The sequence below is a fragment of the Narcine bancroftii genome, chromosome 3 (genome assembly GCF_036971445.1).
Source record: "Narcine bancroftii isolate sNarBan1 chromosome 3, sNarBan1.hap1, whole genome shotgun sequence".
NCBI lineage: Eukaryota > Metazoa > Chordata > Chondrichthyes > Torpediniformes > Narcinidae > Narcine > Narcine bancroftii.
Genome location: NC_091471.1, coordinates 79,451,946 through 79,479,053, shown reverse-complemented (window position 1 = coordinate 79,479,053; position 27,108 = coordinate 79,451,946). Strand labels below are relative to the sequence as shown.

Here is a 27,108-nt window from a genome sequence, read left to right as displayed (position 1 = left end):
TTCAGAAGGTTTTTTTATGCACAGAGTGGTGGGTGTTTGGAGCTCATTGCCAAGGGTGGTGGTGGAGGCTGATACGATAGGCACATTTAAAAGACTCCTGGATAGACATGTGGATGGAAAGTTATGGGCTCTGTGATTGGGTAGGGTTAGATTGATGGTGGAATAAGTTAATGAAGGTTGGCAGAACTTTATGGGCCAAAGAACTCATACAGAGCTGTTTATTCCATGTTCAAAAATAGCTTATACATTTGGTTTGTTTTGCCCCTGAAAGTAAAAATAATTTTTTGTTTTTCACTAAATCAGTTGAGAAAATGCTAACATTTATTGAAGTTGGCTGTTTTGTAAATATCTTGGTTTCAAGAAGCAATGCTAGGTTTATTTTTAAATGGATGTATGTTTCTTTAAATTATATCTTTAATTCCAGGGGCAGACAATATACGCAAATATTGGAGTCGATACTATCAAGGATCACAAGGGGTTGTATTTGTTCTAGACAGCGCATCATCTGAAGAGGATCTAGAAACAGCGAGAAATGAGTTACATTCGGCCCTTCAACATCCACAGCTCTGCACTTTGCCATTTTTAATATTAGCCAATCATCAAGACAAACCAGCGGCTCGTTCTTTACAGGAGGTATGGCTCATAATGTCAATTTTGATATACCTGTAATTAATCTGGTTGAAAGTCTGTCAGTTTTGCTTTTTATTTTTGATTATCAGGGTGAAGTTCAAACGGTATATACCTTCAGCTTTAAAAACCTAGTTTACTCCATTATTTTAAATGAATCATGATGAATTGTATTGAAACACTGAAAAAAGTATTAACTTGGTAATTCTCTTCCCAAAGATATATCAGTGTCTTTAAATGAATGATTAAATTAATAATCACATTTGGCAAGTTGGCTGAAATAATTATTTTTTTTGTTAAAACAGATGTGGTACAGGTAAGGTCTGGTAAGGTCTTTTCATAACAACCCAGAGTGGAGATGGCATGTGGACGTTTTGTGCTCCAATGGCAGAATGTGTGAAATCTGGGACAGCACCAGTGTCTCTGATGACTGCATCTGCAAGAGGAGCATCCAGCTGCATCTTATTGCAGACAGTGTTAGAGACCTGAAACTGGATTAACTCCAGATAATTTGGGAGCCATAATAAGGAGATAGTAATACCCAAGAGGCAAAAGACAGGTAACAAGTGACTGTTAGGAGAGGGAAGGGAGATAGGCTGTCAGCACAAAGCACTCTGGTGGTTGTTCACTTCAACAATAAATATGGTGTTGGGGAACAATCTACCATGGACAAGTCAAAGTGGTCATGTCTCAGGAACAGAAGGGAAGTGGGGGAAAGAGAAGAGCTGTAGTGATTGGGGATTCAATAATATGGGGAATAGAAAGATCGAAACTTCAAGATGGTATGTTGCCTCCCAGATGCCAGGATCAGGGACATCTCCGATCGAGACCACAGCATTCTCAAGAGGGAGGGTGAGCAGCCAGATGCCGTGGTCCATGTTGATACCAATGATATAGATAGGAAAATGGATGAGGTCCTGAAGAAGGAGTTAAGAAGGAAGTGAAAGACCCGGACCTCAAAGGTGGTCATCTCTGAATTGGTGTCTGTGCCATACTGCAGTGAGGGCAGGAATAGGAAGTTATGGAAGATGAATGTGTGGCTGAAGTCATGGATCTTCTCTTCTGGGGAATGTATGTCCTGAACAAAAAGGTCAGATGACACCTGAACTGAAGGAGAACCAATATATCCCAGTGGAGAGGTTTCCTAGAGCTGTTGGAGAGGGTTTAAGCAAGTTTCACAGAGGGATGGAAACCAGATTGTGAGGGCAGAGAATAGAGCAGATTGTGGAAAGATTTATGCAATGTGTTGTGAGTTTGTGAGGGAGGACAGACAGTGGAGGAAGCATAAATGTAGTTTGAAACGTGTTTGTTTCAATGCAAGAAATATTAGGAATAAGGGAGATGAATTTGGAGCATGGATCAGTATGTAGAAATATGTTGTGGTCCTGGGGTTTAAATGTTTTAAAAGAGGTAGGATGTTGGGTAAAAGAAAGGGAACAATCAAGGTACTAGGAGTAGTCTATAGACCACCCCCAATAGCCCTTGGGTCACTGAGAACAGATAAGTAGGTAGATGTTGGAATGGTGCAGAAATAACAGGGATGTTGTTATGGGAGACTTCAACTTCCCAAATATTGACTGTCACCTTGTTACTGCAAGAGGAATGGATGGGGCATAATTTGTCAGGTGTGTCCAAGAAGGATTCCTGACTAAGAGGCCATACTGGATCTGGTACTGGTTAATGAGCCTGGTCAGGTGTCAGACATCTCAGTGGGGGAATGTTTTGGTGAAAATGACCACAACTCCCTGACCTTCAGGACTGCTATGGACAAGGATAAGAGCAGACAAAATGGTGGTGTTTGATTGAAGTAGAGCTAATTATGATGGGATTAGCCAGGATCTTAAGAGAGTAAATTGGGAACAGATGTTCTCTGGGAAAAGCACATAAGAAATGTGGAGGATCTTTAGGGACCACTTGTGTGAGGTTCTGGATAGGTTTGTCCCGCTGAGACAGGGGAAAGATAGTAGGATAAGGGAACCATGGTTGATAAAAGTCATGAGATTGCTAATAAAGAGGAAGAAGGAACCATACCAGGAAGCAAAAGACAGGAAGGGCTCATGTGAATCTATAGTCGCCAGGAAGGAACTTAAGAAAGGATATGGGAGAGCTTGAAGGAGGCACAAGAAGGCCTTGACAAGTAAAATTAAGGAAAACCTTAAGGCATTCTATATGAAGAACAGAAGGATGAAAATGAGCATGCATGATTTTTTTTTCCCAACAAAGCAAATGAGTTTTTTATGATGCTATAGTTTTGTTTGTAATTTATATTCATAATCGTGATATGAAGGTCTATTATTATTAGTTCAGTAACAGCATCACTCTGATTTTGTACCGTACGATCATGCATTTATGTAACTTTTGTGTATGGATAAAGCCCAGATATTTCATTTTCCTTGCACCTTTGCTGTGTTGTTATCTTTTTTAAGATGTGTAGGCCAGTTATCGACTAAAAATTTGTGTTTTAATGCAGGAAAATAGTTGCTTCATTTTTGTTTTAATAACATGATGATAATTGATACATTGCCCATTTTCATCTAAAGTTTGATTCCATTGATTCTATTGGAGGAAAATAAAATTGTGCTCTTTTTCATTCATTTGTGCTAAAAATACATGTAGCCACAAATATTTATTTGGGTGCAAAATAGAAATGCAATGTGAATTTGCTGTTTTTTGGAAGAGTAAAAGTCATCTTTTGTTTATCCACCAAAGTTATGGATCCTTTTGGCAGTCACAATGGTACAAACCTATTCAAATAGTGTTGGCAGTCAGGTGAATTATTATTATCTGTAGTCTCCCATCAAATTTGATGACAGTTATCAATGGAAATTATTCATAGTTCATGGACATGTTTCATTTCAAGTTTGTTGAGAACTTCCTGCTGCAAGTGAGAAATTGGAAAACTGCTACTCTGTTTAGAGGCAAGATGATTAAAAGCAGAATGGCGGCGGGGGGCGGGGGGGGGGGCAAATAAAAATTGCAAAACAGATCCGAGGTAAGGGTGGTGAAATGTGCCTCAGCATATTAGGCTTGAAGATATTACAAAGGTAAAGTTTATTTGTACTACAGGAATAATTTTACACTCAAATTGAGATTAAACAAGACATCGAGATAAAATCAGGGAGAAATAGCATCTGGGCTAAAATTCTTTTTTTTTCAGTTGTTGGTCAACAGGATAAGTTGTCCATTCTGCACTGACTGTTTTATCTTCGAGTATGTGCTACTCTTGGGTTATCTGTACCCCAGCATTCATGTTGACCTGCAATGGGATGATTACTAGGCATTGGTTCATTGATCACACTTTTGTTGTTCATGTGCATGATTTCTATTCAATGCAAAATTCCTGAGCACACTGTTTTTGCCGATTATATTTTGTATTTGAAGAGTAAACATCAGTGTAAAAATACCAAGTACAAAAGTAATGAGAGCTTGTTTAATATTGATGCATGATTTTTGCCAGTTGCTATTCGGTTTATAATGTATTCCACAGTTCAATTGCTGTAGGCATACCACTAATGCAAGAAGTAATACGGGTAACATGGTTTTAAATAATAGTTTCAGTTTGTGCTGAGCTCAAGTGTGAAATCTTAATGTCCTGTGCTTTTCTTGTATCTGATCCATTTTCATCAGTATTTTTCTTTTCTACTCTGATAACATTTACATTTTTCCCACCGCCACCCCCCCCCCCCCCCCCCCACCGCCACCCCAACCTGTATTTTTTTGTTCAGGGTTATACTTTTCATCAGAAAAAGCGTAAAAAAAATTCTGAGCAATGGAACCTGTTCATAGCTTTTTGGTTTTTTTTTTGCTTTTGATAATTTTTAGAATTGCTTCCACAGCCAAGGAAGCAGGCCCTTCAGCCCAATCTGTCCATGCCAGCCAAGCTCGTCCAATTTGCCAATGTTTGGGCTATTGCTTTTGGTTTGAAGCAAATTGTATCCTTAAAGTGTATTTGATACTCGTTTATGAATAATGTACATGTCAGCACTTGGAAAGACCAGCCTTTTTGATCTCCACTAATTTCCTGCAAACTTTAAAGAAATTAGCATTTTCTACCAACACATAATGGTACATGACCAAATACAGAGAACATTCAGTAGTTATAAATTATGAGTATATTATTTTCTCACATTTGTTTAGAAGTAATTCTGGATGTCTCATTTTCTCTTGTTAAAAAAGGAACCTTGATCTACTTTTGAACATTCTAAACCAGTCATTCTCAACTTTTTTTTTGGTTAAGACCCCATTAAGGTTGTTCTGCTCAAACTTTTTGGGCCTCCTTCCCTGTTAAGCAGTCAAGTTTAGTTGGTTTCTTCTGTATTTCTCTCCTACCGACTGCACAACATAAATATTTTTTATGTTTTCTTATGTGAAGTGAAAAGAAAACTGGTTTTTACTCTGAGCCTAACAACCTTGGCTTGTGATAACAGAACAGATGGGTAAATAGGAAATCATTCTTATTGAACATGTAGAAAAGAAGAAATCCTGAACGTATAAAAATTCGTAAAGTGCAATGAGTCATTAGGGAACCTTAAGCATAAAATCGAGGATGTGTAAACTTAATAAAAATAACTTTAAAAAATAATGTTTGTAAAATAAAAATTTTAGTGAGATCCTTGAACTTGACGTCCCTGTGCAAGTTTTTTGATGTAAGGCTCCAAATTGGATGGTGATAGTTGATTGATGAATTGATCATTGTTGTGATATCAATTCTGTTCCTGGAATTTGTTAAGGAAACTACCTTGCTAAAATTCATATTGAACTAATCAGCCATGGTAGGTCATGCTTAACAAATCTTAAAGTTTTTCGAGGAAGTTACCAAGAAGGTAGATGAAGGAAAGGCTATGGATGTTGTCTGCATGGACTTTAGTAAGGCCTTTGACAAGGTCTCACATGGGAGGTTAGTTCACAAGGTTAAGACACTAGATATACACAGAGGGGTTGTAAACTGGATTCAAAATTGACTGTGTGGGAGAAAACAAAGTGGTAATCGATGGTTGCTTCTCAGACTGGAGGCCTGTGACGAGTGCTGTGTCTCAGGGATCTGTTGTTTGTTGTCTATATCAATGATCTGGAAGATAATATGGTAAATTGAATCAGCAAGTTTGCTGATAACCATAGATAGGAGGCATAGTGGACAATGAGGAAGATTTTCACAGGTTGCATAGCGATCTGGACCAACTGGGAAAATGGGCCAATAAATGGATGATGGAGTTTAAGGCAGACAATTGTGAGGTGTTGCATTTTGGAAGAGCAAATCAAGGAAGAACACACACTGTAAATGGTAGGGCACTGAGAACTATGGAGGAGTAAAGAGACTTGAATATACAGGTACATTGTTCTCCGAAGGTGGTGTCGCATGTAGACAGAGTTGTAAAGAAAACTTTTGGCATCTTGGTCTTTATAAATCAAAATATTGAGTATAGTAGTTGAGATGTTATGTTGAAGTTATATAAGACATTGGGGAGGCCAAATTTGGAGTATTGTGTGCAGTTCTGGTTGCCTAGTTACAGGAAGGATATTAATAAGATTGAAAGAGTGCAGAGAAGATATACAAGGATGTTTCCGGGTCTTCAGGAGTTAAGTTACAGGGGAAGATGAAACAAGTTAGGACTTTATTCCTTGGAACAAAGAAGAATAAGGGGAGATTTGATAGAAGTTTACAAAATTATGAGTATAGACAGAGTAAATGGGAGGAGGCTCTTTCCACTCAGATTAGGAGAGATAAATATGAGGGGAGATGGCTTTAGGGTGAAAGGGGAAAGGTTTAGGGGGAACTTTGGGGGAAGTTCTTCACTCAGAGAGTGGTGGGAGTGTGGAATGAGCTGCCATCTGACATGATAGGTGCAGACTCAACCTTGAGTTTCAAGAATAAATTGGATAGATACATGGATGGGAGAGGTCTGAAGGATTATGGAATGGGAGCAGATTATTGTGACTAGATGAACAATGGTCAGCACAGACTTGAAGGACTGAATGGCTTCTTTTCCATGCTGTAGTGTTCTATGGTTCTAAGTATATTTAAGGAAAGCAATGAAAAATATTTTTGTCTTTTCCCTTAGTTTTTGGAAATCTATTCAGTAGATTGCTCTTCACCCAAAAATAATTTTTTAACTGATTGAACTTATGGTGTGCAATTGTATCAGTATGAAGATTAATTAATCTCTTTTGAATTTCTGTGTCAGCATTGGGGGTTGTTCCTCAAGTGGATGTAATAGCCAATAAGAAACATTGAGTTTTAACAGGTCATTAAATCTTTCCTGCAGATCTGTGTGTATTTGCTTCAGGTGTTTTGCATAAACAGTAATGCCATTGTCCTTCAGAGCTTCTGCATTAATGCTCATATTTGGAAATTGTTAAAATTCCTGACATCTAATATTGCTCCAATAGATTATGAGATTTTTTTTAAGGAAAGAAACAATGGCTTCCTTACTATCAATGAGGTTATTTTGTTTACCCTGTAAGGTCTTACTCAATAAACCAAGTTTGTTAAAGATATCTGCCAGATAAAATATGTTTGCCTTTGAGTTTTTTTCTATGGTCGTTATGAGAAAGAAAAGAAACATTTGTGTCCTAGAGTAAAACCAAACGATGAAGACAATTTCCTTTGGAAGCCATGTCATCGGTATGTAGTAGCAGTGTGACCTATTATATCATATTTTATATTGTATATAGATATGTTTTTGAAGGAGATAGATTGTGGGGGTAGTGTAGGTCACAAGCAAACACTTCACAAAACAGATCTCATTTAAAATGCTAGCGCTCTGCTCAAGCCAGACAGTCCAGGCTCCGAGTGGTTTTGCAAAAACTTTAGATCATTGCAGGTGAACCCTCCGGCTTGAGGCCGGCAACAGGAGTGGATTGAAAACTATGAACTCACCTTTCAGGCAGCAGCCCTAAAAGGCTGCTCCAGTGTCCCATTCATATCCAGAGGTGGGGAAACTGGTGATGTAGCACCACCCATCATAAATATGCGGCATAACAATGGCTGTCTTCCCTACCCATGATCCCCCAAGCAGGTAGAACCGCTTTGTGTTTCCAAGAACAGTTACAGCTGCGTGAAGGTAGGGAAGGCCACAATTGCTACACCACATTTTGAGCTGCAGAAAGCGGCCTTGAAGACTGAAGTGCCCAGTGAGGCGCTGAAGCGGCCAGCCAGGCTATCCCAGCCTGCACCGGCTGCCTCCCGACATCCCCTGCTGGATTCCTCTGCCCTAACGGCCCCTGCCCCGACGTTCCCTGCCAACCTTGCATCCCCAGCAGGGCGAAGGGTTTTTCAGGTAGCGGGGAGTTGGGTCGCGTGCTGATGGAGTCATTAGCCCTCCTCTAAACAGCCGCTTAGTGTGGCTGTACCTTCAGGTGAGTCGGTGGAGCGCTGCACTCCGACAATTATCCCTCCCCGAGGAGGGTTGGCACCGGCACCTTGGAGGCACTCTCAGCGCATTCAGGTAGGTAAGTATTTAACCACAAAGGGGTATAATCTTCGCCTTTCCACAATGGTGTTTGTCCACCTGAAAGGGCCTTTTCAACAATACCTATGGAGACTTCACAAGTAGGTCTTAATTGGACATGCTGTGGAGTAATGGATTATTGTTTAGAAAGCAACAGATGAACGGACTCAGAAGATTGAGTCTGGTGCTGCAGTCTGTTCTAAGAAGGTCGTGGTTTGGCAAGGAGAGAGAGAGAGAGAGAGAGAGAGAGAGAAGAGACCAAACAGGTTTTATTTGAGAGAGAGAGAGAACTGGTTTCTGCAGGATGGCAAGCTGGAAGCTGGTTTAAAAACCCCATTTTGAAGATGGTTGGTGAGTTCTGAGTTCAGCTTGTTCAAAACCCTTGCGGTCCATACAAGAGGAAATGGCTGGCTAGAGTTTTTCACCTGAAATAAGGGAAACAAAGAGGAACTCTGTGGTGACCTGCAGAAGAAGTGGTTATTATTTGGAACACCGTGATGGGGCAAGTTTCTTCAGCAAGATACTGAAGTAGTTGATTAAAGGGAATGAGTTTGTGTGTCTCCAACAAGCAACGAATCTTTCTCTGAAACCAACGGGAACCTTCCTGAGTGGTAACCAATTACTTTTAAACACCAGAACTTGGTGAAAATTCATAAATGTTAAATTCTGTGCACAGTATAAAAATTGCCTGATACCAGTGAACTTGGAGGAGTGATAAATGAGATTGGACTGTGAATCAAAGAACTTTTCTGAACTTGTACATATTACATACATGTGCAGTAAAACACAGGATTCCATTGACACCATGGTTAAATGAAAAAAACATGCTGGAGAAACTCAGCAGGTCAAACAGTGCCCTTTATATAGCAATTGTGAAGATACATCACAAGGGCTCCAGCCCAAAACGTTGGTGATGTATCTTCATCTTTGATATAAAAAAGGCACTGTTTGACCTGCTGAGTTTCTCCAGCATTTGTGTGTTTTTACATACATGTGCACTTAGAATTAGAAGGGGTTTCAGTTGATAATAATAAGTTAAAGTTTGATCCTGCTTTTATTTTTAAAGAAAATTAAAAACTACTTTTGTTTAAGTAACCATTTGTCTTTGTGAATTTCTATTGCTGCTGAGGTTTGGGGTCCTCTGGGCCGTAACATCAGCGTCGAAAATGTTCATAATTTTCTTCGCAGAGCTGCCAGAATAGACAGTCTTTTATTTTGAATATTTTATTTTTGGTTTTCCAAGGCTCATACAACTCCAAACAAACACAATCTCTTTCAATAATAGTATAGAACATGCAGAGTCTAGATTTCCCCCCCCCCCCCTCCCTCTCCCCTCCCTCTCCCCTCCCTCCCATACCCTAATACAACAAAGAAAATTATATAAATTAAACAAATACAAAGAACAAAATTTTGGTAGTCACAAACATTTAAGGGAACTTAAGAAAAACCCAAAAGAACCTAAAATAAAAAAGATAAGGAACAACCACAACCCACTTCATTCATCTCAATCATTTCACAACTAGCATGGGATTGTTGCATTTTCTTTATTCAGAAGGGGTATAATTATATCTGAATGCCAATGTGTTGCAGATAGGGTTGCCACACCCTAACAGATGTGCTATATTTCCTCTTAAATTGTATGTGATTTTCACCAGAAGAATACAACTCCGCATTTTCGTACTCCATCATGTCATATTTAGTTGGGAGTTGGACTTCCACTTGCCTCTATACACTTCCTGGCTACCAACAAGGCGATGTTCACAAACTGAATTTGGTATCTGGGCAGTTCAAAACCGGAATGGACAGTCTTGAAGGGGATGTAATTTTATTAAGTTTACAGTCTTTATTACAATTGAAAGCAAAATATTTAATCATCCTCCTAAGTTCTTAGTCACTAAGTTCTCACTATGAAAGATGCAGTGTACATTTAAGACTGAAGTTATAACATTTTTCAGATGTGTGATGAGCCCTCTATCATCCAACCATTGAAGCAGCGCCATTGTTTGCATAAGCAACTATGTTCTTCATTATCTAATTCTTAAATTGTTTGAAAATGGTCAGTCCCTTAGTACCTATTTTCATTCTTCTACCAAACATGTCTTCCATCACCTCATTTCCATTCCACAATCTACCATAAACTGAGAAAAGCCTCCTCTGCAGAGTGGATTTGTGTAATTGTTAAAAGAATTTCTTGGATTGTATTAAAATGACAAAATGTTTTTGGTGGCCCTTGCTATCTCATCAATTCAACCAGAAACAGTAGAATTACTCAAAGAAATTGCCTGATTAATTTATTTAGTATTTAAGATATTATTATGGACACTGAAGGCAAAGTAAGTGACTCAGCAACATCATGACTATTTCCACTTTTACCAATCTTGTATGATGTTAAGATCCTTTTCAATTTTCTGTGACGTTTGAACGTTGGCCTTATCTTGAAAGGTTTTGAAGTCATGCAAGAGTTTATCTTTCTTCTCTTCATGCACGATCTAAATGTTGTTTCAGCTTGCTTGTCCTCGTGCTTGCATTTGAAAGTGTATTTAAACAAATCAAACACATTGGAAGAGAAGGGTTTTGCAGAGATTTAATGAAACCATACGATAAATATTCCACCAAATACTACCAACATTCGTTTTGCTGAAGAACTTGTGGGTTAAATTATTTCTGAAAGTAACAAAAATTAACTATTACAAAACAAAAGCACTTTTTACAAAGGTTAGCTGAAAGGTCAGGTTAAATTTTATGGAAAATAATTGACAGACATACCTTCATCAATAAAAGCTAGCACAAGAAAACATGCATTCACTTCCCATCATGAAAACTTGAAGCAAAATGAGGGCACTTGCGGGCGCAAGAAACATGAGCCAAACCTTTCAACCTGCATGCTTATTTCCTTGAACAAAAATGAAAACTACCTGGAAGGCAATCCATAGCCAAAGCTAGTTCCATGTTAGTCAAACACAATCATGTCGAAGCAAGGAACGCTTTGAAAACATTGTTAATTTTCCCCATTTATCTCAGTCATTCTAAACTGTCTCCAAATGCCTCCAACCTTGGAAAAAAATCTTGTGTTTCTTGACAAATATACTCCAAAGTCTAACAGCAAAGTTGATTCGTTCAGTTTCCATGCCCACCAATACACCTTGGGGGCCCCATTTATTAAGGATTTCAATCTGTGATCTCCCTTAAATATGCTGTGGCCCCAAGTGGGGGGGGGGGGGGGAGGGGCAGGGTGGGGGGGCTACATGATCCCTGCTGAGAATGACTTTTCTAAACAAAACTTTTGGAAATTGAATGACACACAAATGAAAGTATTTTCATCTTACTATTTCAAAACTAAAATTAAAACTTTTTGCTATGTTGCTTGTATTTAAAATTTGTGGACATGGTGTTTTTGTGCTTCAGCAATTAGAGTTTGATTTTTAAACCTTTCTTTGGTAGAAATAACAGATCCATTGCCTAACTCTAGCTATTAATCTGTAAACTTGTGTGTAATATTTTTATTGAATGTTCTCCTGAAACAAAGATTTATTTTGCAGGAAGCTAACAGCGCAGATGAAAGGCTATCCATATAAAGTAGGCTGTTGAATTTCCTGTTGCACTTGCTCTTGAGGCATTCATAAATTAACACAAACTTTATGATGTGTGGAATTGGTTCTGCTTAGTTATATGATCTAGTGAAGGAAAAATGGGGAAGCTGGTACCCCTAACGGAAGTTTATGTGGTCAATTTGTAACATGGATCAGTATTTGGATCAAATCCTGATACAGGAAGGATTGGATAACATATTTTGTTACTTCATAAAATTTTATAAACCATGCACAGGTGCTGAAAAACCATTAATGATCCATGACCACAAATTATTATGTGTTAATAAGAGCATTGTCAAAGTATTTTATTGCATTCATATTTCCCGTAAGAGAAAATGTGCTCTATAGGTTGGTACATAAATATACCTCCTGGGCGGCATTGTGAACAGTGTAGCTCTTTTTGTGGAATTTTATAAAAAAAATCTATGCATGAGAATCTCTGGAACTGTATTTTTATAGTAACAAGTCATTCAGAGGAGTAATGCCATAGATGTTTCTGTCATTGTTATAGTTATCACCATACATCTTTCCAGCTAAGACAAAGGGATAGTGTTTAACTCAAGTGTTTGCTGAAGAAAATTTATTGGTAACCTTTAAAATTTACATATCATGTGACATAGCTGCAAGTACAAATGCTAGTGTCTGTTTTACATTTCTGCATTTTCATAGAATGCTTGTTTACAAATGAAATAGTATTTTCAAAATTACCTGTGGACATGAAATATTAGTTGTCAAATGTTGCAACATTTATTTAACAAAGTTTTGACAGCTTAAAATGTATATCGTTTCCTTTAATTAAACATTCAAGCCTCAGGTGACTATTGGTCAAATTGAGAGGCGAATGTTTCCTGCATTGGACAGAAATGGTGAACCGAGGGCTTGTGCATGGAACATGATGCATTGATGAAGACAAAAAGTGAACAATTGTCTTGAAAAGATATTTCAGATTATGGCCAAAAACTAGCATGTGTACTTCCAGCATCATTTTTACTAGTAAAAACACACTGCTGAAGAAACTCAGCAGGTCAAACACTAAATAGTACAATACCAATTATCCAAAATGATTGGGTTCGGGCCTATGTCAGATAAACTGTTTTTTTTTAGAGAACTGACCATTTATTAAAAACACCCCAGTCGCAACAGCAAATCACTTGTATCGATGTTTAAATGACAACAAACAACAACCGAAGGCTTTTTAAGCATTAAAATAATGTTTCATTCTCACCAAAAAAGTGCTAATCACTGACACAAACCCAACGTGGCCACCGATCACCGAGACCACCAAACTGCCACCGATCACCAACACAAGCCCGCCACTGCTGCTGATTCTGTAGAGGCTTCCCAGGCCGGTGAAACACTCACTGGTGAATTGGCAGGCTCCTGTCTCCCCAATCATCAGACTCCTAATGCTAGAGTTCCAAACCCTTTCTAGAACTACCACACATGCACACCAGGAAAGTAGGTGAAGAGCGGGATTCAGAATCAGCATCCTGTGTGCCGAAGAGGGAGAGAGGGAAAAGGATAGAAGGGGAGGGAACGCCACTGAGCTCAAGCTTCCGCTCCTGCCCGGGAGGCTGCGCTCCTTGATGATGTCGGGAGAAGGGATTCTTCCAACCACTTGCGGCTGGGAGGCAGTGGCATGCAGTTTGAGAGTGAGAGTTGGAGAGAAAAGTCAATAGGAGGAGGTAAAGAAGAAATGGAAAGAGAGAGGAAAGGGAGTTACCTGAAACAAGGACAATCGTCAATCTAATTTCACGTCGGGTGAATTTTTTTCGACCTGTGAGGTCAGTTCGGCTCTGAAAACATTTCGGATAAATGAGAATTTCTGATTTGTTTCCAATATCCTCATTTATCTGATTTTTTTTAAAAATTTGGATAAATGAGAATTTCAGAGAATTTGATTTTGGATAATTGGAGTTGTACTTTATGCACTATAGCAAAAATAAAGAAACATAACCAACATTTCGAGCTTGATACTTATCAATTTGTATCAGCTTTGCATATATACAGGGAAAAAATACCACTGGTAATAAAAATAATGGACTCGAAAGATTTCCTCCAAAGATGTTAAGCTAAATGAGCTGTAACATTCTCCTAAAAGGGAGAATATGTTTGCTAAACAGCAGTATCACATTCATCAGATTCTATGTTTAGCTTGTTTCTAAGTAAGTGGTCTTCTGCAAATTTGAGAGTAGAAGACATTAGAAAAATTGAGGCGGTCAAACTGATGGGAGGCAGATGAATTGAGAATTCTGAAAAAGCAAGAAATGGTCTACATTCCAGATCAAGACTCCAGGCCAAAGAATGGAGCATGTAAACCAAGCAGGTTGAAAAAGAGCTAATTATTATGTTAAGGTCTGGAATTCATTGTGAAGTCTGAGGACTGTTCATAGAGGAGAGGATCAGAAGGAATAGTGGCAAATGATGGGACTAGTGAGAAAGAGGTCAGAAGAAAGTGGGGGGGGGGGGGAATAGAACAATTCAGAAGAATGTCACATGATGCTTTTGAAATGAGAGGTGACAAACATATATGTTTCCATGTGGCATTAAAATGTATCTCCAAATGTTGCAGGATGAGTGATTCAAGAAACATTGTTTATACTTAAATATAGGTATAATCATGTGCTGATCATAAATGTGATATTTTAGTTGGAATCCATGTAGAATACATGGGAATGGAGACATTTGTGAAAAAAGATGTGGCTTTGGAGATGAGTTTTGGACACATCAAAAAATATGAAACAAATTTATGAAGGTGAACAAGCTGAAAGGGACAATTCCATCAGAGATAAAAGAGCTTCTTCATGCTAAGTATATTCCAGTAAAGAGTGAGAAACCAGACTTGCATACCTTGAAGAAGGGCTCAGGCCTGAAATGTTGATTATACATCTTTACCTCCTGTTGATGCTGCAAAACCTGCTGAATTCCTCCAGCTTTTTTATTGTAAATACTTGCAGCACATTTTTTAAGATAAGAAACAGGAGTAAGAATAGACCAATTGACCCCTAGATTATTTTCCACCATTCCAAGATTAAAGCTAATCCAATCTTCGCCTTAATTTTCCTGTCCTCTCCACATATTCGTCAACTATCTTGGATGTTAAAAATTCACTATATTTAGTAAGTCCTCCTCCACAGCCCTCTGTGGTGGAGAATTCTGAAGATTCATGACTCAGGAAACTTCCTCACCTTTGTTCTTCAAGCCCTTTGTCCATAAAGGTCATATCCATTAGCCGCCTTAATTGCAGTACCTGCAGGCTAGTTTTTTTGAGTTTCATGTTGTGTTGTTGAATCCCTTTTACTACAACATTTGTGGTCTTGCATTGATTAAATAAGAATTAGTTTTCCATCCTTCCAAAATTGGTTAACCTTGTATTTCCCATTATACACTATCTGCCAAATTGTTTCTAAAGATGATGCTTGATATATGCAATGTATTTATGCTTTTGAGTAAAATTGTTATGACATTTCTATTGAAATTACTTGCTTAGTCAGAAGAATACAGTACGAAAACAGTCCATGCCAACCATCAAATAGCTATTGATACTAATCCCATTTATCAGAACTTGGTCTGTAGTCTTCATTGCTTTGTAATTCAAGTGTTCATCTAGATCAGGGGTGTCAAACTCAAATTCACGAAGGGCCAAAATTAAAAACTTGGACTAAGTCGAGGGCCGAACTAAATATTTATTGAAAATTTTCAACAACATCTGCATGTTTTCTCTTCTTTCAACATATGTAATGTTAAACTTTTTCTTATTAAAATAAATGTTTAATAATAGTTTTGGATAAACTCTTTACAGAAGCATTAACAAATTAGAAATAAAATATTCAATAAATAATATTTCTCTATAGAGGATTTGTCAAATGTTGCTAGTGTGCTGTCGAATAGTAAAATCTGAGGGCTATTGAGAATGTGGGAGAATAACATGATTCCTGAAACAATCAAATGGGTGACAGATTGTGGGCATGAATTCTAGCAGGGTTAATTGCCATGCCCTTTTTCCATTGGTACAGATATCCTTTGATTGACACACTTTTCAAGTTTTATGCCTAATGAGCTTGTATCCAGGTGCAGGACCATTTTTAACCAGGAATATATTTATCACTGTGACATGAAACTATTGGAAGATCGTTTTATCCTGAGATTAAAGTTCATAATACTTACTCAGGCCTGTGTGCGGGAGGGCGGGGTTTGCGGGCGATCGGGTTGGACAACGACAGTGCGGGGGCATCGGCTCTCGCTGCAGGGCGGCATCTCGGCGGATCAGCGGCCCTGTCACCGTGAGTCGCGGGTCGGCCTGCGGTAGGGAGGGGGAGTGGGCAATGGTCCTGGCGAGGTCAGGCCCCCCTGAGTTTCAGCCGGACCCCCCTTGACCTGCTGAGTTTCTCCCGGACCTCCCTTGACCTGCTGAGTTTCTCCCGGATCTCCCTTTGACCTGCTGAGTTTGTCCCCGACCCCCCCTTGACCTGCTGAGTTTCTCCCAGACCTCCCTTGACCTGCTGAGTTTCTCCCAGACCCCCCTTGACCTTCTGAGTTTCTCCCGGACCCCTCCCCCTTGACCTGCTGAGTTTCTCTTGGACCCCCCTTTGACCTGCTGAGTTTCTCCCGGATTCTCCTTTGACCTGCTGAGTTTCTCCCGGATCCCCCTTTGACGGCTGAGTTTCTCCCGGACCCCCCTTGACCTGCTGAGTTTCTCCCAGACCTCCCTTGACCTGCTGAGTTTCTCGCGGACCCCCCTTGAACTGCTGAATTTCTCATGGACCCCCTTTTCTTTTCGTGCCGGTGTCCCAGGACCTTTCCAGGGCAGTCTCCGCGCTCAGGACCGCGCTGGAATCCTGGTCAGCGGTGGAGGAGCAGGTGAGCGCGGCTAATCCCGATCCAGCCCACGCCACTCCCGAGATTGGCGGGGGGTTCCACCCTACCTGCCCGACCAGCCTCGCTCTCCACGTGTACTCCAGGCACCTGCCGCTGGTCCGGTGGGAAGGCGCAGGGCGGCCATCGCCCGGCAGGGAGCCCCAATCTTCCCTCCGGCGTCCCGACTCCATCTGCAGCTCCAAGAAACGCTGTGCCACTGGGTTCCAGGCGCTGGGAAGCGGCGTTGGCTTCCCCTGACACCGACCAGGCCGCGCTGCAGTGGGGGGGGGGGGTGGGCGGGGGGACACGACAGCGTGTTTATAAAACCACCCACCACTACTTTTCAAGGACCAGGATTTTTCTCTCTCTCTCTCACCCTGGGACACAGCGGTTACTGTGCATGCGGTATACTGGCGCGGCGGCCAGCGGGCCACCTCTAATAAATTTTTGATATGATCTTGCGGGCCAAATGGCCCGTGGTCCAGAGTTTGACATGGGTGCTGTAGAGCATTGGATCAAAGGTCAATCTGCAGGCCCATAAAAACATCAGAGAAGATCACTGAGGTCTCCCTCCCTCCATCATTGTGATTTACCAAGATAATTCTTTAAATAGAAAGCTCGCAAAGTCAGGGAGGACCCTGACCAACCTGCAACAGCATCTTCCAGCCACCTGCATTAGAAAGAGATACAGAAGTATGAGAGTCAGAACAACTACATTGAGGAATACCTTCTTCCCAAGGGCAGTGAGACTGCTGAATAATTTAAAATACTAAAACAATTCTCTGAGACTCTACTATTTATTAGTAATGTTTATTTTAGTGTGTGTGTGCACGCGCATGTATTTTTATACATATATACACACACGTAATGCAAATATATATTTGTCTGAATGTGTGTACTGTCTCTGTGTGTGCACTGCTTTGCACCGTGGACTGGAGAACGCTGTTTCATCTGGTTGTACTGGAACAATCAGATGATAAATTAACTCTTAAGAAGGCAAACTGACTTCACCCACAAAATCTCTCTGCATGTAGGTAGAAAACGCTACACATTTTATCCAGTTAGATATTTACAGTACATCAATAGCACTATCTGGGTGCGACTCAAATTAGTTCATTTTTAATGATACCTGTATTCCATGTTACAATAATAGTAGGAAAAGATTATTTTGTGCTTTTAAACAGATTGTAGTAAAATTGAGCATGAAGACTATTATCATTCTCATATAATTATACTTGCAATTAAAAATGTCGCAACAGATCAGTAGTTTTCAATTGTCTAAAGTGTCAGTCATTTAGGCCAAGAGGTTGATACTTGTTTTAAGCTTGCATCTATTAACCTGCCCGCATTCTTGATAAAGACTTGAGAATTATCAAAGATTCTTGCATGCTGGGGCATGGTGCAGCATTGGCATTCTTTCAGCTGGAAAGTGTCAAAGGAAGATCTATTTTGGAACTCATTTGCCAACATGTTACTTCAAATGCTCGCTCTTTACAATTTCCACTAAATCATGAGATAAATCTTTCCCAAATCTTAAGAGCTCTATGATGAGATGAGTGCAGAGAAACTCCACAGATCAGTTGCCATGCTTCATATATTTTCAGCAAATGATGCCCTTGACCCCACTTTGCATTCTTTCACACAACAAAATTCTGCATAAAGAAGTCTCTTACACATTTAAACTGAAAGAAGCAAGTCTGCAGGCGCTCTGATTGTAGTAAATACACAAAAGTGATGGAGAAACACTGCACATCCCACAGTATCCATAGAAGGCGAAAATGTATTATCAACGTTTCGGGCTTGAGCCATTCGTCAAAACATAACTTAATGAAGGACTCAGGCCTGAAACTTTGGTTATATTATCCTTGCCTCCTATGGATGCACCAGGACCTGCAGAGTTTCTTCAGCACTTTTGTGTATTTGCTCTTGCACTATTAGTTTCCATAAGTATACTATTTTTTAGATAAGTTCTCTGAGCTGACCAGAGAAGATTGCAGCTGTTGATTCAGTGGATGTAAACTCATTTCAATTTCTTTGGTAGAGAAACCAATCATCAGTGAACTTCCAATTAGATAAACTTTTTTTGACAAATAATTAGGAAAACTTTTTACAAATGCTAAGATCATACCAGCTGAGGAAGAAAGGTACAAGATAAAATTCTGGTAAAATTGAGAAATTGGCTGCAAGGGAAAATAAGTGGTGGTATACATTAGTGGGTGTTGGTATCCATTGTACTTGGGTGCCATTTTTATGTAACATTTTGTTGTCTGCAACAGATTATAGTAACTTTTCACAACTGAACCAGATATGAATTTTAACTTTTCATATTTGCATATCTTGAGAATTATTGAATAATAAATCAGAAGACAAATGTTGGATGTTCAGAAATTAAACTCCAGAACAAATTAGAGCACATTGTCATTGGCTGGTTGAAATCCTGTGTTTTGACTTAAATCCAGAAACCAGAGCACAGATTGAGGGTTGCAGTTAGAACACTTTTAGGTCTCTTCTAGAACTCTGTTTTGCTCGGCTACTTGATATTTTAATCAACTACTTCACTATGGAACTATTTGATTTGGTTTCTACTCTGTTTAATGGTGAAATTAAATCAGATATTCTAAAGGTGAACAATTGTTACTGGAGTCTTAATGAAGTGATGTTTGATGTCAGTCATGCTTTATAAATTTATTGTGCAAAGTGTATCAGATATTTTAAACAACACAACTATTGATAACAAACCAGACTAGAATTAAATACAAGTCTTTAAATACAGTGAGTTTTTACAATCTACAGTTATTTTGGATTGTATCCTGATCAATGTTCAACAGTCTTTTCTGAGACACTGTTCAAGCTAATAACCATATAACCATTTACGGAGTGGAAACAGGCCTGATTTGAATTAATTTATATTTTTGTTCACAATTGTTAGTTCTAGTTCAGTAGATCATTAGGTTCAATTTCCATTACAATAGTTTGAGCTTGCAGACGATTGCAATACTGGGCGAATGTTGGATTGTCAGAAGCAATGCTTTTTGGATCATGCATAAAGATGAAACTATATTTGCCCACACAGTGATGTAAACAATCTTTGAGGAAAAGCGGACAGCATTTTCTTGTTATCCTATTTATCATCATCTGACATTAAAAGCAATTAGGAAGGCAGAATTCTTTTTAGTGGATCCTAATGGGCTCTGACATTTCCTTAACATGTGTGCTGTTCATTTGCTAGACCAGCTGCTTTCAAGTTTTGATTAAGCAGAAAGAAACAGAAATTTTTCCACCATCTTTGTTAAATGAAATCAAAATGTTCATTTAGAATCTTGTCCTTTCCAAAGTGGAACAGAGGCGTATCTGATCTTATTTAGAGATGAGCGAGGAAGTACAGAACTTGTATGCATCACCAAAAACATGCGTCTGGTGTAGGGATATAATCCAAGTGCAAAAGAGCCATGAGCAAAATAAATGCCAAACCAAAAATGGTAGGGCAAATACATTTTTGCTAATGTGTTAAGTTTAAGAGAAATCTTGGAAGAATTAGCACAATGTGGAGTGTTTGAAGAAGGAATTTCTGAACTAAGTATTAAAGCAACTGAAGAGACAAAGAGTTTGAGTCATAAATCATAGAACAGCCTCTTTAGCCTAACTCTTCCATGCTGACCAAGTTGGCATTCTGAGCTAGTCCTATTTGCCTGCATTTGATCCATATTCTTCTGAATCCTACCTCTCTGTAAATATGTGAATATAGTTATTTTACCTGCTTCTTGTAGCTCATTTCAGATACAGAGGACCCTCTGGGTGGGGGGGGGGGGTGGAATTGCCTCTTCTGTGCCCCTCCCACTTTAAACCTTTGCCATGTACTTTAAGAATCATCTGCCATGGGAAAAAAGAGTATGAACAATTACTTTATCCATGTCTCCTATGATATTATAAGCCTCTGTAAGATCACCCTGGGAAATAAAGATCCAGGTCAATTCAAACTCTCCCCAATAACTTAGTGCTCTAGTCCTGGCAACATCTTCAGATTCACAAAAGGCTAGAGCCAGAGGAATGGGAGGTTCGAAATTTGGAGGAGAGACCTCCTTATAGAGCCAAAGGTTATTGCAGAAATGAAGAGAAAAACCACAAAGACTTTAATCATAATAATTAGAATTAAAATCATTGAACAAGGAATCAAATGTCATTATTAATTACAGATGTTTGTGTACAGTTTGAAGGACAAAATTGGAATTTCTGCTGATTTGAATGCAGGCAGAAAATCTTCGAAATTTGTTGAAGACTAGAGAAGTATTAAGATCTTAAAGGGATAAATAACAATTTAGTGTTTAGTGTTGGATATCTTTGCTGAAAAATAAGCTTCACAATGCTTTGATAGGTATTACACGAATTAATCTTGGAACAACAGCTGGAATGGATAAAATTGGTGGTTATATTATGGAGTTTGCACTTTGGGCTGAAAATTGTTATCCTGTGGCGGCCTGCAATTGCGGAGATCGGGCCGGTACATCAGGTGCAACAGATGCGTACAGAGATCGCTAAAGCGACTCCCAGGACAATGAACCGGCAGGGGTAGAAATTGGGGCAGCATCAGACCAATAGCCATAAAATGGTGTTGGTCAAGCTGCCCAGCTAACTCAGCAGAAACAGGCTGGGGAAGAAGGGCATTCATATGCATGGCTGTTCCTGTCTGCTATTGTTATCTTAACCTGCCACACTCTGTGTGTGTGTGTGTGTGTGTGTGTGTGTGTGTGTGTGTGTGTGTGTGTGTGTGTGTGTGTGTGTGTGTGTGTGTGTGTGTGTGTTTCTTTGTAGTGGTCTGCTACAATCCTAATGGTGAACTGAAGAAAATGTATTCATAAATGTGATCAATCTGATCTGATATTTCAGAGTCTTGGAATGACTGATAAGGCATTGTGGTCCCAGGCCTATGGTTAGTTTGAATTGCGAAATACAATGACTTTGGAGAGACTCAAAATAAAGTTGTTGCAGCGGCAATATTCTAGGGACAATACTATGATTTCCCCAGTCTCCAGGCCACTGTAGTTTCAGGACAGTTGGTGCGAGAGGAGGAGTGAAGGACTCGGGAGAAGAGTGAGTGTAGGGGTGAGGCTTTGGGTAAGTTTATCTAAAAAGGGAGCGGAGGACAATTCAACTGTTAAACAGAACATTGATTGGTGGGAATGAGTACAACAGTGACAAATAAAAAGAGGAGAAGCTTAAGTGGAGTGGCCAATGTGTGAGTGGATCAAGGTAAGAGTGGGACATTGAGGCTTTGGTGAGCAGAGGCTGAGAACAAGCTTCTTTCAGTTAAGGTAAGATTTTTGCATTTAAGCAAAGAAGAGTTGATGGGAGACAGTGGGCTTGGGCAGTGGAATGCTCTGAATGTAGGATGTGGGAAATCTGGGCCAGTACAATTGCATCTGATGACTACACCTGCAAGAGCTGAATCCAGCTGTAGCTCCTGGAAACTGGAGCAGGATGAACTCCAGATCATTTGGGAAGCAGTGATTGACAGGAGCTTCAGAGAGACAATCACACCCAAAAGTCATGAGGCAGGTAGCTGGGTGACTGTTAGGAGGGGAAAGGAAATACGCAGGCATTGCTGAGCATCCCTGTGGCCGTTCTCCTCGATAATAAGTATACCGTTTTGGATACTATTGAGATGATGATATACCAGGGACAAGTCATGGTGGTCACATCTCTGATCTTATTTAGAGTGCTTCAGCTCAAAAGCGAAGAGGAGAGCTATGTGATTGGGATTTGATGGTTAAGTGAACAGGTAGGGGGTTCTGTGAAAGAGATTGAGACTCCTGGGTGGTACGTTGTCTCCCAGGTGCCAGGGACATCGCTGATTGAATCCACAGAATTCTCAGGCGGGAGGCTGAGTAGCCAGATGTTGTTGTTCACGTAGGACCAAAGACAAAGATAGGAGTAGAGATAATGCCCTGAGGTGCAAATATAGGGAATTGGGAAAGAAGTGGAAAAGCAGGACCTCAAGGGTGTTAATCTTGGATTGCTGCCTGTGCCATGCATCAGTGAGGGTAGGAATAGGAAGTTGTGGCAGATAAATGTGTGGCTGAGGAATTGGTGCAGGGGGCAGGGGTTCAGATGTACAAAAAAGAAGGGCTTCATCTGAGCTGGAAAGGGACCAACCAATATCTTGGTGGGCAGGTTTGCTAGAGCTGTTGGGGAGGGTTTTAACTAGTTTGTCAAGGGGGTGGAAACGAGAATGTGAGTGCAAACAATATGGCAGAAGGACTGAATTTGTGAGGAATGACAGGGCAGGAGAGGAAACATAAATGTTAGTCAATTAGAGGGTTTGAGAGAAAGCTGGTAGGGAACATAAAAGTGACTAACACCTTTTATAGATGCGTAAAGAGAAAGAGATTAGTTAAGACAAATGTGGGTCCATTACAGTCAGAGACAGGTGAATCAATCATGGGGAACAAGGGCATGGCAAACCAATTGAATAACTACTTTAGTTCTGTCTTCACTAAGGAAAACATAAATAATCTTCAGGAAATAGTAGGGGACCGAGGGTCTAATATGAGGGAAGGACTGAAGGAAATAAGTGTAAGTCGAGAGGTTGTGTTAGTAAATTGAAGGGATTAAAGGCAAATAAATCCCCAGGGCCAGATAATCTGCATCCCAGAGTGCTTAAGGAAATAGCCCAAGAAATAGTGGGTGCATTTCAAAACACTTTAGATTCTGGATTAGTTTATGAGGATTAGAGGGTGGCTAACATAACCCCACTTTCTAAGAAGGAAGGGAGAGAGAAAATGGGAAATTAGAGACCAGTTAGCCTGACGTTGCTAGTGGGGAAAATGCTCGGTTTAATTATTAAAGATGCAATTGCAGCATACTTGGAAAGTAGTGATATCATCAGACAAAATCAGAATGGTTTTATGAAGGGAAAATCATATCTGATGAATATTATAGAATTTTTTGAGGATGTAACAGGTGGAGTGGATAAAGGAGAACCAGTGGATGTGGTATATTGGACTTTCAGAAGGCTTTTGATGAGGTCCCGCACAGGAGATTAGTGTACAAACTTAAAGAGAACGGTATAGGAGGTATGGTATTGAAGTGGATAGAGAATTGGTTGACAGGAAGCAAAGAGTTAGGAATAAATGGGTTCTTTTCAGAATGGCAGGTGGTGACTAGTGGGGCACTGCAAGGCTCAGTGATAGAACCCCAATTATTTTGGTGGTGTTGTGGACAGTGAGGAAGATTACCATAGATTAAAAGGTGATTTAGGAAGGCTGGAGGTGTGGGCTGAGAAATGGCTGATGGAATTTAATACAGATAAGTGTGAGGTGTTACATTTTGGAAAGGCAAATCTAAATAGGTCATATGCATTAAATGGTAGGCTATTGAGATGTGCAGAGCAACAAAGGGATTTAGGAGTGATGGTAAATAGTACCCTCAAGGCTGATACTCAGGTAGATGGTGTGGTGAAGAAGGCATTTGGAATGTTGGCCTTCATAAATCGGAGTATTGAATTCAAGAGTAGGGAGGTTATGATGAAATTGTACAAGGCATTGGTGAGGCCAAATTTGGAGTACTGTGTACAGTTTTGGTCACCAAATTATAGGAAAGATATAAACAAAATAGAGAGAGTGCAGAGAAGGTTCACGAGAATGTTGACAGGATGTCAGGGTTTGAGTTACAGGGAAAGGTTATGCAGGCTAGGGCTTTTTTCTCTGGAGCGTAGAAGATTGAGAGGGGACTTGATAGAGGTGTTTAAGATTTTAAAAGGGACAGACAGAGTAAACGTGGATAGGCTTTTTCAATTAAGAGTGGGGGAGATTCAAACTAGAGGGCATGGTTTAAGATTGAGGGGGAAAATTGTAAGGGGAACATGAGGAAAAATTTCTTTACGCAAAGGTGGTAGGGATGTGGAATGAGCTTCCGGAAGACGTGGTTGAGGCGGGATCATTTGCTTTTTCAATTAAGAAAGGGGGAGATTCAAACTAGAGGACATGGTTTAAGATTGAAGGGGGAAAATTATAAGGAGAACATGAGGGGAAATTTCTTTACGCAGAGGGTGGTGGGGATGTGGAATGAGCTTCCGACCAGACGTGGTCAAGGCTGGATCATTGGTTACATTTAAGGAAAGACTGGATCGTTACATGGATAGGAGGGGACTAGAGGGGTATGGTCCGGGTGCTGGTCAGTGGGACTAGGAGGGTGGGGATTTGCTACGGCATGGACTAGTAGGGCCAAACTGGCCTGTTCTGTGCTGTAAGTGGTTATATGGTTATATCAATGGCTTAGTTGAGGGAATAGAAAGCATCATCTCCAAGTTTGCAGATGACATGAACCTGGGTTAGCTGTGTAGAGGATGCTGGGTGACTTGGACAAGTTAGGTGAGTGGGCTCTTGCATGGCAGATACAATATAATGTGGATAAATATGAGGTTATCAACTATGGAGTCAAGAACAGCAGAGAAGATTGTGACCGAATATAGATATGTTTTTGTGAGATAAATTGGGGCAGGATTTTTAGTGTAAGTCACATACAAACATTATCTTATTTAAAATACTGGAGCTCTGCTAATGCTGGACATATTGGCCCCAGAATCTTTGCAGAAGCTTTGGAGAGTGTCCAAGAGACTTCACTAATGGATTGTTGTTTACAAAAAGGCAACAGATGAGAGAACTTGTCGGAACCACATTCTGTCTGGAGTGGAACTTGCTGTTCTGGGAGGGTCATGTTGTTTTTGCAAGCAGGGAGAGTCAAACAGGCTTTCTCTCTAAGAGAAAGACAGAGAGATCAGTTCTAAAGTTTTACAGTCAGCAACAGCGGATGAGCCAGAGAGTGGTAATAGATGATTACCTATTTAACTGGAGACCAGTGACTAGTGGTGTGCCTCAGTGATTTGTGCTGGATCCATTGTTGTTTGTCATTAATATCATTGATCTGGATGATAATATGGTAAATAAGATCAGCAAATTTGCAGATGGCACTCTGGTGGTGTGGTAGACAGCGAAGATGCCTTTCAAAGCTTGCAGCAGATCTGGACCAGCTGGAGAAATGGGCTGCAAAATGGCAGATGGAATTTAATGCAGAAAAAAAGGAGGTTATGCACTTTGGGAGAACAAACCAGAGTAAGATGCATGGTAAACGCTAGAGCAGTGGTTCTCAAACTTTTTCTTTCCACTCATGTCTTCTTCTTTGGCTTGGCTTCGCGGACGAAGATTTATGGAGGGGGTAAAAAGTCCACGTCAGCTGCAGGCTCGTTTGTGGCTGACCAGTCCGATGCGGGACAGGCAGACACGATTGCAGCGGTTGCAAGGGAAAATTGGTTGGTTGGGGTTGGGTGTTGGGTTTTTCCTCCTTTGCCTTTTGTCAGTGAGGTGGGCTCTGCGGTCTTCTTCAAAGGAGGCTGCTGCCCGCCAAACTGTGAGGCGCCAAGATGCACGGTTTGAGGCGTTATCAGCCCACTGGCGGTGGTCAATGTGGCAGATTTCTTTAGGCAGTCCTTGTACCTTTTCTTTGGTGCACCTCTGTCACGGTGGCCAGTGGAGAGCTCGCCATATAATACGATCTTGGGAAGGCGATGGTCCTCCATTCTGGAGACGTGACCCATCCAGCGCAGCTGGATCTTCAGCAGCGTGGACTCGATGCTGTCGACCTCTGCCATCTCGAGTACCTCGACGTTAGGGGTGTGAGCGCTCCAATGGATGTTGAGGATGGAGCGGAGACAACGCTGGTGGAAGCGTTCTAGGAGCCGTAGGTGGTGCCGGTAGAGGACCCATGATTCGGAGCCGAACAGGAGTGTGGGTATGACAACGGCTCTGTATACGCTTATCTTTGTGAGGTTTTTCAGTTGGTTGTTTTTCCAGACTCTTTTGTGTAGTCTTCCAAAGGCGCTATTTGCCTTGGCGAGTCTGTTGTCTATCTCATTGTCGATCCTTGCATCTGATGAAATGGTGCAGCCGAGATAGGTAAACTGGTTGACCGTTTTGAGTTTTGTGTGCCCGATGGAGATGTGGGGGGGCTGGTAGTCATGGTGGGGAGCTGGCTGATGGAGGACCTCAGTTTTCTTCAGGCTGACTTCCAGGCCAAACATTTTGGCAGTTTCCGCAAAGCAGGACGTCAAGCGCTGAAGAGCTGGCTCTGAATGGGCAACTAAAGCGGCATCATCTGCAAAGAGTAGTTCACGGACAAGTTTCTCTTGTGTCTTGGTGTGAGCTTGCAGGCGCCTCAGATTGAAGAGACTGCCATCCGTGCGGTACCGGATGTAAACAGCGTCTTCATTGTTGGGGTCTTTCATGGCTTGGTTCAGCATCATGCTGAAGAAGATTGAAAAGAGGGTTGGTGCGAGAACACAGCCTTGCTTCACGCCATTGTTAATGGAGAAGGGTTCAGAGAGCTCATTGCTGTATCTGACCCGACCTTGTTAGTTTTCGTGCAGTTGGATAATCATGTTGAGGAACTTTGGGGGACATCCGATGCGCTCTAGTATTTGCCAAAGCCCTTTCCTGCTCACGGTGTCGAAGGCTTTGGTGAGGTCAACAAAGGTGATGTAGAGTCCTTTGTTTTGTTCTCTGCACTTTTCTTGGAGCTGTCTGAGGGCAAAGACC

At 40.6% G+C, this 27,108-nt stretch overlaps 1 protein-coding gene across 2 annotated transcripts in view; it reads left to right on the top strand.

Annotated features, from left to right (window-relative positions):
- Positions 1-27,108, top strand: part of LOC138757281 (ADP-ribosylation factor-like protein 15) — a 359,572-nt gene that overhangs the window by 189,362 nt on the left and 143,102 nt on the right. For both annotated transcript variants that reach the window (XM_069924338.1, XM_069924339.1), the window contains exon 4: positions 425-633. In XM_069924338.1, coding sequence (XP_069780439.1) covers positions 425-633 — 209 coding nt within the window. The remainder of the gene's footprint in view (positions 1-424; positions 634-27,108) is intronic.